Source organism: Cylas formicarius, unplaced genomic scaffold (assembly GCF_029955315.1).
Source record: "Cylas formicarius isolate icCylForm1 unplaced genomic scaffold, icCylForm1.1 PGA_scaffold_1__22_contigs__length_36826433, whole genome shotgun sequence".
Taxonomy (NCBI): domain Eukaryota; kingdom Metazoa; phylum Arthropoda; class Insecta; order Coleoptera; family Brentidae; genus Cylas; species Cylas formicarius.
The window spans coordinates 20,312,174-20,329,423 of record NW_026844264.1 but is presented as its reverse complement, the minus strand read 5'-3'; the positions used below and the strand labels follow the sequence as shown (position 1 = coordinate 20,329,423).

General features: G+C 33.1%; 2 protein-coding genes across 4 annotated transcripts in view; both read right to left on the bottom strand.

Moving 5' to 3' along the window:
• The window catches only part of LOC132697401 (diuretic hormone 44), a 97,699-nt gene extending 89,279 nt beyond the window's left edge, over positions 1-8,420 (bottom strand). For all 3 annotated transcript variants that reach the window (XM_060662885.1, XM_060662888.1, XM_060662889.1), the window contains exon 1: positions 8,218-8,420. The gene's annotated coding sequence lies outside the window, so the exon portion shown is untranslated. The remainder of the gene's footprint in view (positions 1-8,217) is intronic.
• A 4,485-nt stretch (positions 8,421-12,905) lies between these two features.
• On the bottom strand, positions 12,906-17,250 carry LOC132697109 (uncharacterized). The gene is made up of 4 exons (XM_060662400.1): positions 16,875-17,250; positions 14,445-14,728; positions 13,720-13,870; positions 12,906-12,951 (listed from the first exon to the last, which is right to left on the bottom strand). Exons 1-4 carry the CDS (start codon positions 17,216-17,218, stop codon positions 12,906-12,908), a joined length of 825 nt encoding a protein of 274 aa, XP_060518383.1. The 5' UTR covers positions 17,219-17,250.

Below are 17,250 nucleotides of genomic sequence, written 5' to 3'. Positions count from 1 at the left end.
TACTTCGTATTTCTTATTACGAATAATTCATAGATAGAGATACCCGTCACGTGGCTGAAGTTTGATTCGGATTTGGATTCGAGTTTCCAGTTGTTGTAATAGGTCAATGGAATGTTGTGTTTCCGTTTATAAAATACTGAGTAAAAACGCGTTAGTCTTCTGCCAGCCCTTTGGAAATGTTACAAAGCGAAACTGTCCTTTTACAAGTTACAAACTTTAATTTGTTTTTGAGATTTAGTACGGCGTCAACAATTATGTTTCTCGAAAAAATGAGAACAAATAGTTATAATACGACCAAAAATATAGTGGTTTTACCAAAAATATATTGGTTTGACGTTTTAAGTATTTTACAGGACCTTAAACCCATTCAACAGATGTTTATTCTACATTAACTAGGTCTTTCCTGAGATAGACCGTAACGAATATTTGTAGAAACTTGAAATTTTTATTTGAAACGTAAACGGACCGTGTTAAATTTGATTAAGCATTGATGCTGCGGGGTATTTTCGAATAAGTAGAAGTGTTTATTTTAACATCACGTGATATGCTTAAGAGCTTAATCTAAATAAAAATTAAAATATTTGACTGTGATCCGTCCAGTAAGTACATATTTATGTACCTGATTCTCGATCTTTGACCCTGCGAGGTTGTTTCCACTGGATTATTCAAAGGGTAAGGGTAAGTACCTATACTCCATTTATCTTACAGATAATTTTGAAAATAATCATTTTGTCTTGTGGTCCTATCGATTAACAACATTCTTCTTCTCGTATTTTTGTGTCTTCTACATAGTATACTACATACATACATACATAATATAGATTATATTCGCGGTACAGATAAATATTTATTAGAATCTTACAATTAGACATTTTTTGAAGGTTTCTGTTTTTTAACACTTTAAAATATGGAGACCGTGGAATGAAGAAGATGTTCCCCTGTTAGAAGAAGACATGGAAAACACTGCATAATTTGAAGACGACGTGGATATTGCAGTCGAACCTAATGACAACTTAGAAAACGAACTACCTCAGCAAATAAAAAAACGGATCCATTTGTCTTCGAGTTTATGCAAATTGTTTTGAATGTTTGCAATTTTATAATAAATTCAAAAGAAGAAGTGCGAGAAGCAATAAAAACAAGTGACAAGTCCGAAGTCAACTGTAAGAAAAATTGTTGAAAAAAATATCGCCAAATACTGTTATTGTGTTGGATAATACCCCGTATCATTCAGCCCAAATTAGAAACATTCCAAATAGTTATTCAAAGAAAGAAGAATTTAAAGAATTTCTTTAAGAAAATGACTTATATTTTGAAGAGAGCTACACGAAAAAACAATTTCTGGAATTATTAAAAATAAAACATTTTAATACAGACTACAAAATCGATTCCGCAGCACAACCAAAACGGACATGAAATCTTGAGATTACCCCGGTATCATTGTACATGTAACCCGATTGAGATGATTTGGTCTGAGTTGAAAACGCATATAAGAAGAAATCACACTGCAACAAAATTTAGTAATATTATAATAAAAGTAATTCGGTAAGAGGTAACTAAAGTGCAAAGCTGGTCTAACTGTGAAAAACAAGTAATAAAAGAAGAAAATATTTATCTAGAACAATTAGTGGCGGAGTTGATCATTGAACCAGGTGACAACAGTAGCAATAGTGACGATTTTTTAAGTGACTGATACTTTATTATTATTATATTTAATATTTTGTAAATTAATAATAATACTATGTAGAAATGTAATGAAATACATATTTCAAGAATTGTTCGGCGAAAAAGATTGAAAACATACTTAGATAAATTCCTAGGACGGTTCTGCAATGGTTATGGGTAGGGGTCTGCTCGGCAGGGTGTTGTATAGGAGGCTGAGGTTTTGGAGTAATAAACAGTAGGCAAAGTTAATCGTGGGGTCGGTTGTAAAAGCACTATATTTCTGGTCGAAGTATACCAATAACGTAGTTATAGGTAGATATTTTTCGATTCATTCGATAACAGTTATTAAAGGCGACTGATTTGTTGAAGGTATTCACTTTCTATTTACATTGGTCAGTTCTGCAGTTCGGCAGCGCCAGTGACAGTAATGGTTGGGTGAAATAAATTCAATAAATCCAAGTGGATTCTATAGTGTCTCCCATAATGTTCGTTACAAGGAAATTTTCTTATTTGTATTGTAGGGGACAGTTTTATATGTGCGGCAAACCCTGCATGTTCGATAAGCTAATTACACGATTTCGACGATTTCGATATCAGTAACTTGAAAAAGGTCAAAAATTCGACCTGAAAGTGGGGTCAAGTGAAAAAAATACACTTGTGCGGTAAATGAAAACAGAAGAATGATAAGTACGAAATTGATATTACCTACTTTAAATGGTTTCCTTGTTATTCCATTTTTTAATTGAAATTCCAACATCCTTGCTAATAACCATCAGTCTCACACTCAAAGTAAGCTTTGAAGAAGCCAACAGGATGATTGACGAAATGTAAGCAAATTTTATTCAACAGCAACCGACGCAAGAGGAATCCAAAAGTTTTGTAAATAGTATTTCAGTAGCCTGTGGAAGTTGCTTTGGAAAACTAAGCACTAATTTTGATATGCAAAATGGGTGGATTTTATTTATATCAAAGAAGTGAAGGGATTCTGTAATTCAATGACAACGTTATTTTAAACGATGTGAAACAAACAACGAATTTAATATTACATTTTGCCCAAATATTCAGTTGGTGAACTGTTGAATCAACTATTTTCTATGCTGTTGGAAACACTAAATAACGAAAACACTTTTTGCAGATCTTCGTCCTTTACCATTGAACCATAAATAATTTCATAGAGACTTCTTTATTCGGTTTCTATAGACTCAATCTATTTCCTGTAGCGACTTTTTCGGAAACGCAACTTTCCTGCTGAACAAAGAACGTGAAAATGTGTTTCTATATATTCCTAAATGAATTGAAATGTCGCGGGATTCCGTTCTGGGTGAAACGAAAAACTTTAATTTAAAAAAACGTGCTTGCTATGAACGTAAATGCAAATATTTGTTCAACCCGGCTTTGCAACAGAAAAATTCCAGTGAAATCTTACTTGTTTGATAATTCTGCGAAAAATAAAGGCATGATCGAGGCGGAGAAATCTATGGGAAAAATTTGACATATTATTTTCTCGGACTACATGAGTTTAACGACTATTACATAACTGTAAAACAGGATAAATAGTATTGGTTTTGGTCTTGCGTTCGCAAGAGTGAGTAAGATGAAACTTTTTTAATAAGGGCTTTATTATTTTGGAAATTTGGCAGCCTACGGGTCTTATTTGCTTACAATTGCCTCACATTTTCCCTACTTACTGCCCTGAAATACCATAGCTATACTTGGAGGCAACTCACGCAGAGCAGCACACGTCACGGTTTGGTGAAGAAAAATGCGAGTTGGCATACTAAGTCGAGCAACTTAAGCTGCTTGCCAGTGCTTAGACTTATATTAAAGAGAAAGAAGTGAAAACAAACGGGAACGGCAGAATAGCAAGGGACCAATCACGACCCTTGGAAGGCATAGAAAAATGTGGATCCGCAACCTGGCAAGTGATACATTAAGGTCTACGATGTGAAAAAATATAGGCAAATATGCCTACATTAAGCAAGAAGAAGAAGAAGAAAAAATAAGCATTATAATTTTAAATGAGTAACTTTTCTGTATAAAAAAAATTAACAAATTTAGTTAGTATGTGGATTAATTAGGTACTAATAAAAGTTGATTCAAAATATCTCATTTCGTCAACATTTATCATTGTCTTTACCTTCTCTTTACTTTACCATTGTACCTTGTACCTTATATATTGCGAATAATTAAATTTTTATTAAATATTTCCTATAAACGTATGACCTTGACTATATCCATTTTCCAATATTTTGTTAGTTTTTCCATAAGAAATCTACGGAGTCACCTAAGGGACATCTTGTATTTAATTTAGTTGGTTGATTACGTGAAATAGTTGCAAATGGATTTACTATGTTTACGAGAGAAACCACAAATTAAAAAATTTGTGCAATGCCTTCAATAGTGTAAAATTTTTAAATTAAAAGCAAATGTGTTTTGATTTTATATACACCGCTTTGTTGAATTACCTGGATCGACCAAAAACCCTTTTAAAAACACTTCACTAAAAAAACTAAGCGGCGCCAAATTGAAAATTGAAAATTGAAAGAAGACCATGAAATCATATGTCCTATTTTCCATCTTTCAGCAATTTTGCATAGAATTTATTTAATATTCTATTGAGAATAATATTCTTTACATTCCAAATAGTTTTATTAAAAATATTTATTCAGATGTTATTAATGTAAAAGATAACCGTTCAAAATTTTAAATTAAAAAAATTCAACATTGAACCATCTGAGAAAATGGCGGTCATTTTGATTATCTCATATAAAAGTTCTTAGTTTTCTAATAGTATATTATGCAACAATTTTAATACACTATATCTTATTGTTTAATAAAGGGGTATCCGAACAAGTTTATATGTTTTCTACGACCTTCAGGAAAGAAATCACTAAATGATGTGATGAATGCAGAACACTCGCAAAACCATCAAAACCAACCAACTTAAAAAAAAACCATCCGATTGGTTGCAATCCGCAACTAAAGTACAGAAAACGCTCGTTTTGTAGAATAGGGGGTACAATTTTTTTCTACAACAATGAAACATATACTGTAATAATTATATTTGTAACTAATTTAATTTTTTGTATTTTTTTATGTTTTGGATAACAATATACGATATTCGAGGTTGTTACGAAGTGATTTAAAAATAAAGAACGTATCTTACTAAAACTCTAAAAAACTAACCAAAAATTTTTTTTGCTAAAATAACCGTATACGAAATATTTTTGAAAAGGCCATATTATTTATTCCTAATCAAAGTAAAAACTAATATTGATCGGACCCTATGCTTATTCTCAAAGGCATTAAATTCTATATAAAAAGTTAAACGGAAAGTTACAGTTTTTAGAGCATAATTCTGTCCTTATTTATTGTTTGGACGCCGCGTTCAAAGTAAGTGTAAGTATTTGTTTATTTCACTAGCAGCGGTACAATTTAAATTATTGAATTGAAACGTGGTTGCTCAATCAGGAAATTTAACACAAAGCCTCGATAAACTTTCAAAGGCTTTCACCACTGACCAATAATTTTATTACCAAATTTGACTAAATTGATAGTAAAATTGCATTAATTACTAGTTCATATGAGAGAGTGGTCAAGTAACATCTTTTTAAATTGCGTAGTGGTTTTGAAGGTAAACTGAATAACATCTATGTACTGTTATCGCGATGTTTCAGAGGAAACCAAGCGCGAATTTTGTCAAGTCACGCCGGGTTATCTGCTTATTTTATTAAGCTTTATGGGCGGATGATCGCAGTTAGTTATTAGGCTGGTGCTTTTAGGCGCTTTATGCAATTAATTTGCATGTTATAGGATTTATGTAGAAGTTTGAACGGAAAATTTAGTTTCGTTAACATTTTTCCAATATAAATAACGAAACAACAACAATTACGGCAAAGACTAAATAGGTTATTTAGTTTGGTATAACACGAAATTAAAGTTCAAAGGTGGTGAGAACCGCACCGCTCAAAAACACCTCTTTAACTAGAGCACACAACATTTCCGTTGGAATGTAATTAACGCCTTTAAAAGAGTATAACAGAAAGTGGCAATTAATTAACTAATGATCGAAAATATGCAACCCGCAATATTTTGCCCTTGCACCAGCTAAAATTTACAATTTTCTAAAAATGTTTTTTTATATTAGATTCTGAGATAAAATCCCAGATTAACAATAAAAATAAGAATAGAGTAAGAGTTTTATCGGTATATTTTAGGTGGATCTAAACATAACTAACTAAACAATAACTAAGTTGCAATGATAGTATTAACAACTAAGAGTATATTAAAGATTTAAGAGTTAACTGTCACAACAGAACACTTTCTCAATTTTGCGAAAAACCAATCGATTTTTGTTGTTGTTTGTTTTTGAGTATTCCATATGGTTTCGTATATACTAGAACTTGTTGTTGTTTTTACTACTAGTAAATACGTAAATAAAGTATCCTTTAGACAGACAATAAACAAATTGCCCCTGACCAAGCAAAAACAAACTGACAATCGGTGTTCTGGCAACTACGAAGAACAATTCCATATCGATTTCAGAAAAAAGTTATATAAATAAATACATATATTGTATGTTATCTTTTGATCTTCTTATAAACATTTAGCATTGGCATTCCATGTAAAAATATCTCCATAACTAAAAAGGTATTTCCACAGCGATTTTAAGGATTGATTGAGAATTTTTTTTCTAACAAAACCAAAATGGTTTGGCTCCTTCCGTTGGTTAGGATGAGTTGTGACTTCTTTTTTTCAATTTATTTGTGGACCTAGCTCCTATACAGGGTGTCCAGTATAAGATGATATACATAGGGATATTGGAAACTGTAAGAGATGCAACGTCGCTTAAATGGAAGAAAAGTAGTGTATCTATACGCCAGAAAATAAATTTAAATTTTAAATCGATACTCCTACAGGTTGGAAAAGGAAAATGACCATTTTTGAAAAACCACAATATGTTTTTCCAACAAGCAAAATGCATAGATTATTACGAACTTTTTAAATGCAGAATTTCCCAACAGGTGGACCAGTCAGATGGCCTGCGAGATCCCCAGACATAACATCCCTTGATTTCTTTGTATGGGATCACTTTCTAAATCAACTATAGAGTGGGTCCTATGGAAACGTTGAAGAATTAAGCTGTTACAGAAGATGTTACCAGTATCACTCCGCAAATGTTAAGGCAGTTGTGTGAAGTAGTGTGAAGATGATGTATATTATACGTGCAACAAAAGGGCGGATTATTTGAACACTTACTATAATTTTATTGTAAAATTCTGTGTATTATCTTCGATTTTTTGGGCGTTAAAGAAGTAAAGAACCTTTAAGGGTATGTTAAAAAATTATACTGATTTCTTTTCCCGATCCTCTATCTTCAATTTTATTGACTCCTTTCTTGTCCATTCGTTTATTTAAATGTGTTTTAAAACTGAAGCCGACTGTCCTAAAATCTTATTTATCTTGATCAAACACAAATATGTTACACATGGTTGAAAAATATTTTTAAAGAGGATTTTGGAAATGTAGAAATTCAATATGGCGCCCATAAGAAAAACAAAAGTTGACTTCGGCCGTACGTAACATAGTAGATGTAATTATTTTTTGACGCCATTTTTAGCATCGCTATATCCTTTTACCCGTATCCTGAAAATTTGAACATTTCAGCTCCAATAAGGAAAATGTTGTGGTTTTTCAAAAATGGGCATTTTCCTTTTCACCTGTAAGTGTATCGATTTAAAATAAAACAAAGCTAGATTATTTTTTGGAATACATATACGCTACTTTCCTTCCATTTAAGCGACGCTGTATCTGCTTCCAATATTCCCATGTACATCAACTTATCCTGGACACCCTGTATAGAGCTAGGGCCACAAATAAATAAAAAAAGAAGTCACAACTCATCATAACCAAGGCAAGAAGCCAAACCGCTGTGGAAAGTGGAAGTTGAGAAATATTTTCTACGTTTTACCACGGCTGACGTTATGTCAGAAACTTACTAATAATTGCTACATTTATCATGCTCTATGCCTTATTGGAATACTTTTCTTTATCTGTGTTTGAACAAAAACTCCTCTTTCTGCCCCAAATTTATAATATCGAATTCATCAGGGTTACTAAAACGTTGGTTATAAAAATAAAAGTAAAAGACATACATTTTTATTGATGACATAATTGGAATACGGGTCAAAAATATCATCGCATCGTTTTGTTTAATTGTATTATACCTATCCAAGAGGTTCCAACGGATATTCTCTAATAATAAATATTCTGATAAAATTACTGTACTTTCGGGAGAGTCATAAGGTTCTATTCATAAACGAGGCTTAAAATACAGATCATAGTGCCAATCGTAGTTTTTTTTTATATAGCAGTTGCATGAGTTATTTAACAATCAAAACCTTATTATTTTGAAATTTATTATAAAAAGTGTATTAACGATACGGCGATCGTAAAAATGTATCCAAAGGTTTTGATTGCAAAATCGATAAAAATCGACTTTTATGCATTTTGTCGATAATATAACGTTTAATAGAAGCGAATGAAACTTACCTTGCAAACTACCCCTTTTCTTATTCGGTCGTGGAAAGTTTGGCGAAAAGTCAGCTTCTTCGCGGGATGGGTAACTCTTCGGAATTCAACAGGTTGTGGCACACTGGAGACGCCGGTGTCGCGTCGAGCTTATAGCAACGGGGGATGAACGCGTTATAATCGGCTCCGGATAGGCAGAGCGTCGCCTGTTCGGATGCCGTAGAAGAGACGTCGTCTGTGAGCGCCGAGACGCCGATGGCTTGTCTTTATAGGCGTCGTCGACATGCGCCGGCCGTAAAGGTGATGCTGATGGGCAGCGACTTGTCCGCCGCACGAAGAACCGGAGACGTCAATTGCCGGCTAGTGGGCAGAAAAATCGGAATGACATCGAACAAAAAGTCCATTTGAGAGACTAAAAATAAATTATTATCCAATCCGTATTAGGTAATGGGTAATAATCACTAATAATTATTAACCCTTTAAGCTTCAGCTGTGCTTCAATGGTTCGTTGATTTTAAACTATCGACCGTAGGCGTAAGTTGGGATAATAACATATAATACAACAGGTGTCACAAACTCTATTTTAGTCAGTAGTTTCATTTGTCACAAGCGAAGCATAGCAAACATAACGAGTCACTGAAGAAGTTTATCAACATGTTGCGTATTGTACTTTTTCATCACGAATAGATTCACTGAAAGACTGTGGCCTAGTCGTCATAATTGACAAACGTCAAAATAACATTGCGACGAAACATGTGGCTGAAGTTAGATTTGGATTCGGATTTGCGAATATTACAGTGGACCAGTTCGTTATTTCCCGTAACTAAAAAAACGCATTCCTGTGGAAATGCCGGGAAATTAAGCACGGAAATATTGTAAGGGAACTCTCAAAAACTATATGCAATGTCGCTATACAGAAAATAACACCTTCTCCGCTCATATCACAGCAAATAATAATTTAACTAATATTTCGCGATCTCGAAAATATCTGAAGTTGTCCCAGATGTTCAACCAGACCATTGAAGAGATACCTTGGGGAGCTTCAAAATAATGTATTACTCAACCACCTTGAAGCGGTCGGGGATATATAAATCTACCCCCGATAATGAAATAACCAAATATTCGTTTTATTTATTTCAGAATCTCAAAAAAAGCGGACGTTCTCCCAGATATTGAATTAGACCATTGAAGAACCACTTGGCAGAGCTTCAAAATGATGTACTACTCAACCACCATGAAATGGTCGCGAAGATATAAAACTTCCCCAATAATGAAATAACCAAATATTCGTTTTATTTAATTCGCAATCTCAAAAAAAGCTGACGTCCCAGATACTGAATTAGAACATTGAAGAGCCACTTAGGAGAGCTTCAAAATGATGTACTACTCAACCACGTTAAAGCGGTCGGGAAGGTATAAAACTACCCCCAATAATGAAATAACCAAATATTCGTTTTATTTAATTCGCAAGGAATACGTTTTTTAAATTAAAGTAAATAATCCAAATCTAACTTCAGCCACCACGACGAAACTGACGTCTTAAAATGACATATCCTGCACACTTGATGCATGCATAATTGATATTTTAAAGTAGGGGATATAAAAACAACGTTTTATTAACTTTTATAATTTGTATTTTTTCGGTTGAACACGAGGCAGTGCAGAAACTGACTCAAGAGTCAACAAAGGTCTACATTTGGTTTCTAAAAGTCCCCATTTTTTAATGACGTTGCCGCTTTTTTATTTATTCATTTATTTAGAATACTCTATAGGTAAACCCCAACTACAGAGAAAGGTACACGCTGAATTACAACTTGAAAAGATTATAATACAGCTTTATAATCAATTAAGTTTCGTAATGTATCACTTGATACTCCATTATAAAAATAAAGGATTTTGTATCTTTCAGCTTACCATAAAATGTTTATTTATATTTAATATATTAAAATATTTAGTACTACTCGGCATACATGGTATATAACGGAGAGTTAACAATAACAGTTCTGAACTCGTAGCCTGATATTACCGTAATCAGGGGTCAGAGATACATCAAACCATGGCCCAGAATTATATGGCACAATTGCATCTAAGGCAATATGTTCACAATATTAAGTTAGGCTTAAGGTTAGGTATTGTTGGCGATTATATTGAATAAGTTAGCAAATCAAACACCTGGGGATATTTTTGAATTAATAATTTGAATTAATTGTATGAAATTTTGACGTTCTGTTTTGCAAAAATGTACCCAAAATCTACTAGTACTAGTATAGCATGCAACATTTTCATAAACCTTTTCGTTTACTTGTTTTGCTAGACACTCGTTCCGGTGAGCTTCGGGCAGTTATAAAGAATTAATTAAACAATGAAAAATTAGAGGTAAGTTTTAGCAGCTTCTTGCTTAATTTGATCAGCAGTCATTATCTGCTTAGTACATGACGACAGCAAAACCAATAACACCAATCGTATAAACCCCAAACATATAGTCATTTGGTTCCATTTAATGTCCAATAAATATTTGACGGCATAAAACTCTACAAAATAATTCGATAATGCACCTACCTACACACATTTTGCCATTTGGAGCGCATAATATAAATCTAATTACCCGTCTGGTATTTCATACTATCACAAATAACCTCTTGCAATGAGATTTGATTTTTAAAATGGATTTTAGCTTTGCCGCTCTCGGTATTGCATTGTTAAATCCCAGTAGCGTGTGGAAACTCGTTATTAATGTACATATTTGTTTAATATATATTTGGGAAGGAAACCTAATAAACTGAAGCCGATAAGCTAAACTTTCAACACAGTAAAAAACTTTTTGCATTTTGGGAAGTTTAAAGCGGAGGTTTATTTATTTTATGGAAAAGGAACACTTTATAAGATATCGCTAACAGAAAAAAAGAACATGTATTCTTAAACACTGATGGTATTTTAACATTTTTGCAAAACGCCAAGAATACATCTCTCCAGTAGCTTGCAATGTTCCCAGAACTACCGTCAGTCCTGACAGATGTTATAATTCCATCATGACTAAAATATCGGAAACGCCCGAATTGCCTCGAAGTGACACTTTGAATAATTTGATCAGTACATATTTGGGCATATTTAAAGTAGAGAGTACACATTTTTTTCCCTATTCTTGGATACATATTTTAAATTATGTTGTGAATTTTCTCTTGCAGTTTTGTAATTTATGTTTTAGTGTGTGAAGATATACGTTAAGATTGCTTTCCTACTCCTACTCTATCTGCTGTCCTTGATGAGGCTGCATTCACACCTTCCGGTCCAGTAATCTTAGTCAGTGGTGGGAAGCAGGAGTTTCCTCCTTTTGTAAAAACAGCCTACATATCGTCGCACGCCTCCCATGATTTGGAGGTGTCTTCTTAGACTGACACTTTCGGTCCTGGAGGGTCTCGCACTCAGAACTCTCGACTGCAAAGAGCCTGTGCTTCAGAAGATTTCTTTAAATAGAAGAAACAAAAAATAACCTGAAATGAGATTCTTATTGCTAATTTAAATTAATTTAATTTTTATCTAGTCGTGAGCGCGTTTGTTATTTTGATTGGGGTTGTTATAATTACGACCGAATTATACTACCGGTTTAGACTGAAAAGGAACGAGGGCCATAGGGATATAGAATGCGCCTACGGATGACTAAAGCGCAAAAATCAACAAAAATTGGAATCCTTTTTTATTCGACTTTACAAATCCGAAGTTATTCTCGATAGGATTTCCCTCGAAAATTAGGATAAACGGCAATAAAATGTTTCTTTATCTGCCGACGGCTGGCTTTGCAAAATTTGAATATATTTCTTTCGCAACAATGTAATATAATAAGTGCAAATATATTTCTTTACCCTTTTTACAGTGTAGGAGTTCTGATCGGTCCATATACGCATTTACCATTGATATAGAGATTTTATCCTTGTTGGTAACACCTAAACTAACCAAGTAACCTTAGTAATAAATATCAAAAAAATTCAAGGGTTTATCTTTATGCAAAAAGTGCGAGAATTATGCGAAATTGAAGATTGAACAAAAATCTCACTATCTATCTCACTCTAGATAAAGTAGCTCATGAACTTTAATGTCATAAACTGAAAAGTTAAATTAATTTAATATATATAAAACTTCGACTATACAAAAGTTAATTTAAGTGTGACAAAAAAATAAATACTTCTATAAAATAACCAAATTTATTTAGATAAATTAAATAAGTAACATTTAAAATAAATAGACGCTATGTACAACGCACATTGCCCAAAAACAACAGAACAGTGTGGCACACAAAATTAAAAAAAAAAACAAAACCAATATAATAACTTGGAGCTAGGTATCGCATATTTTGCAATTCATTTACATCCCCCAGGCAGTAAACTCTTAAGAGCACTTATCCACCCCCAAAATTTTAAGTATACCTATTAAAAGTTGATCAAATTGAGCGAAATAAAAGGTTAATGAAAAATTATCAAATCCTAATTTATCCAACTAGACAAGTCAAGGCCGATCCCCTAATTAGGAAAACAGCTTAAGACTTCGTTTGATCGTTAAAAAGTAGGATGATCGGAAACCCTCTCTGCTTTTGATATATTTTTCAGATTTTAATTATTACTCGGTGGTTTTGTTTTTAAATTCAGGAAGCCGATGGCGTAGATTTCATTAATTTTATCAAACGAAGCAAGTATTCCTCGCAGCTTGAAGCCTAATTAGTCGGACGAGTGAACCATTTCCTTGGAATACAACTTCATCAACCTAAAAGAATGAACAATATTTAAAATCTTATGTGCATCTTTATATACTACTGTTGTGACAGAAAATATTAGTATTGGAGGAAAGAGGAAGAAAAAAGATTATATAAAAATAAAACATTGAAACTAGCTACACAGGGTGGGCGAATCAAGATGGGCCGGAGTATTACTCGTCTACAGAGTAATCTTTCCAAAATCTTTCTAGTACAAAAGTATATCTTATACAGTGGTATCAAAAATTGCGATGAATCATATAAATCAAAATTAATTTAACATCTATAATTTCTAAGAGGATAGAGTTAAACTTTGTTGTTTTCAAGTATCTAATTAAAGAATTGACAGGTTTTTCAATAGAATCAAACAAACGCTACTAAAGCTTAATTACTTGTTCAGTACTTAAACGATAATATAATATTTTCCAATGTCGATTTCATTCGCAATATAAAGTAAAATTATTTTAAACATTTTCACTCTTTTCCTTATAATTTTGTATCTAAGTAAAATACCCAATAATGCAATGATCGGGAGTACACTAGGTGTCACTTTTAAAAATTCAGATCCAAAAATCAAAAGTATTCCTTACAAATAGCCTGATGTTTCCCCTACGGTTTGCCATCAGTTAAGTCCATCGTTTAATTCCGTTTCAAAACCATTTTTATTTGTGTATATACTTTGTTGTATTTTATATGGCAATTAATAAAGCAACTAAGAAGAATATTAGTAACATATGGTGAACGAAACAAAATAAACAAAGTTAATGAAATATACTTACTTTTTATACATTTTCTTATCTAGTCTCTTGAGAATTTTCTCCGCTTGACAATAAGAACTCGAACAATATCCGGGCATATGCTCCTCCTTCTCAGAATACTTTTGAATTGCTTCATCAACGAAGTTTGCTATGTTATTTAATTTGTCCTCCACTGAAAATGTAATTAGTCAGTTTAATCTGAGAGATTACACCATTTAAAACTTAAATGATATTTGAACTTAAACAATTTAATCCACCGTAGACATCGAATAAGTCATTTAGATATTTTGGGTTTTATTTAAGTCACTTAATGTAAAGGATAGCACAAAGCAAAAGTTAAAGACACCTTATCTTAAATTGAACCCTGTTGCGTTTTGGAATTAGTCGGAAATTTTCTAGATATGTTTTATGTTCAGAGATCCTAATTTCAAACTCTCAAAGAAAGAGTCAGAACCGAACTAGTACAAGGGCAAGTTTAACAACTTAATTTGAAATGCTTTTTATGCGAATCATATGCTATAGCATATCCTACAGTTTTTACGCTTCAGGTTGAGTTTATCTATTAGTATATCGAGTATTTGCAACGTTGCAAACGATACAGTCATACATTTATACTTCGGAAAAATGTTCGTCAATGTATTACCGCGCTTTCATGTAAAACTGCAATTTGGATCATTTTCTTAGTAATTAAAGATATTTTTTTTGAACATCGTATTTCGAAAAGTTCCCGGTGGGATATATATTACCTGTTACCGTCGATTTTAAAATGCTTCTTTCATCTCCTTCGCCGTCATCTCCCAGAACTGAGCTACCCTTTTTTTTTAATGCGGGAATAAATAACAGCAGACACAAAATGGCTATCAAACTGACGATTTTTTTGAAAATTACCAGCTTTAGTAAAATTTTTCCAATAGTGAACAGATCAAGTTTCCACTTAAGTTTGTCCCATAAGCTTAGCATGGCGTGAGGCATGCCATAAAACACTTGAACGGATTGAGGACCTCCATATACCGGTCCGGGAGGACCGTATCTAAAATGAACACGTAAAGTTTCTTTTTTATTTTAGTGTCTAGCAATCAAAAAATATTTCTACCACAGTGCAAATATTTGAATAAAGCTACAAAAATGTCAAAGCAATTTTTGTTCTAATCAAATTTCGGTATAACTGTCTCTTTAATAGGTTTATAAATTTTACGTTCTGGATTCTACTCCCTTTTCCATATACAACACTTGTCAAAATTTATAAATAGCAAGACACTTAGGAACGATGTACCTGGAAAACAGCAATTCTCATCATTCATTTCAAGTTGTCAATTCAAATTAAAAATATATTTTGAGATAAAATAAAATTTCTATCGAAAATTCTTTTCTAGAAACCTACACCTAAATGTTTTGTGGTTGAACTAGGGCTTTACAATTTTGTCGATTGGGCAGAGTCAAACCAAACCAATCTACAAATTGTTTTGCAGAATTACATATCGTCGGCCATTTAGATTACTATTTGCGTTAAGAAACAAACAATGAGACTACCATACTAGCATAAATTACAATAAATTTGTTTAGAACAAACCCTTTTTAAAATGATGATGACTAGCGTGCGAAAAGTGACATTTTACCGCAGTTTCGTTTTCCACAGATTATGTCAATTCTGACCATCGTGTCATTGAATTTATTAGTCTTGTTTTGCAAAAATGTACCCAAGAACTAACGATCGTTGATAAAGTATACTTAGTATTCAACACATTTCGTAAACTTTTTGAGTCACTCGTTTATTAAACACTCGCTCCGCTTGTGACTTAAATGCCGTTTTTCTACTCCCGTCTGTAAAATGCCTGATTACCCACCGATCTAGTGTGCGGGAAGCATCACTTCACCACGTCAATTTTGTTTCCCATGAATCCGAGCCACTTCAGGCATTTCCAGGATATTACCGCACGGGTTTGGGAACGATAGGATGTTTTCTAATATTTTAATAATTCATATTTTATCTAAAACTTTTTTTTGGAATCGTACTACCGCTACTGAGTAGTTAACGTTAAAGTTCCTACCAGAAAAATAAGCAAAAAAAGAGTTATTGCTAAAATGAGAAATAAAAAAGAGTGGTTTCAGAACCATTGCATATTTGTTGAATTTACCTATTTTTTGTATTTATGAAGATTTGTTTTATACATGGCGATTCTGAACAAAAAAACAAAATCTTAGATATACTGACCGGGTGACCGGAAAAAACACTGAAATATTTGGGCATGTAATTTTAAAGATGAAAATTAGAAAAACATTTCGTATGACCATTGCCAGAATAATGGTTCTTAATGGGTAAGACCTTTTTAAAATAATACCATGAAGACAGTTTTTTTACAGTTTTGGAAAGATTTTCACGTTCGGTGTGCGTATCCCAGCTCACAGAAGGATGTCGGATTATGGGAAGTCGACATTGATATGTAGTGAGATTGGCCGATGGTAACAAATACATCAAAAGAATACTTGTAAAAAACGTCATTAAGAACTGATCTGTATACTATGGTTTGTAAATGTTATTAGTTGCGATTTTAATTTTATGAGTACTCTATTGATTCCCAGTTGCTTAGTTTTTATTTAGTCCCTTTGTCCGACTCTTTCAAAGAATGGCCTCTAGCAGACATCAAATCAAAATTTTCTATATTACCATGTACTAAAAATAGTATCCTGTTAATACAAACTGTGTAATGAACGACCATAATTTGTTTTCATTTATTACTTAAGTTATAAAATGTTACGTTACTTTTTTAATATTTTTATTTTGTCAGTTTTGAATTAGGAAACAAAAGAGTATTGTTTTTTTAGAGTGCAATAAAGTTGTTTTGCACAATCCGCATTTTATTTTGGCTAGCCCCTATTAATGGTAATGCCATATTCACCTGATTCGGTCATTTTTGCATAGATATTTTAAACATTTTAACGTATATTTCACTGTTGTCCGGGATATAGGTTACGATTGCAACATTTGTTGTAAGTGCTGAATGTCCATCAGTAATTGGTTTTGCAATTGCTTCGCAATAAATTTTCCTTAACATTTGACAATATTAAGGTACTGTTAATTTCGCCCTAATTGGCTCTTTAGTGATTACTCTAACCAAAAATTTACCGAGCGACAATCTAAACCAAGCACCAGTTATAGATGGATCACAAACACTTACTGAGTTTCCGGTGGTGGGCCATACTGTGGCGTTGGACCATAATGACCAGCAGGGGGACCATACTGAGATACAGGCGGTCTATACGGAGGGCTAGGAGGACCGTATTGATTTGGACCAAATTGTTCACCTCCCGATGGACCGGACGGTCCCGAATACACAGGATACTGCGGATCTACGTTGTAGGTCCTGTCGTTTTTCTTATCCGCATCTTTATTTTTAACTAATTCACTGTGAGATTCTTTGTACGCATCTAAATATGAATCTCGAGCGGACACCCTTAAAACTTCTTCGGCGAGCGACAAGCTAGCAAAGGTTACAATCACTAGAGCTAAATTGGCTTTCATGATTATCGATTGTTGCCGCACGGACGAGTGAC

Excerpts from the sequence above, each read along its gene's own strand:
- LOC132697109 (XM_060662400.1), bottom strand. The coding sequence starts at position 17,218 with ATGAAAGCCAATTTAGCTCTAGTGATTGTAACCTTTGCTAGCTTGTCG. Across the intron at positions 14,729-16,874 it reads GGCCCACCACCGGAAACTCA|ATACGGTCCTCCCGGACCGG; the intron begins GTAAGTGTTTGT and ends TGTTCATTTTAG. Across the intron at positions 13,871-14,444 it reads TTTAAAATCGACGGTAACAG|TGGAGGACAAATTAAATAAC; the intron begins GTAATATATATC and ends TTACATTTTCAG.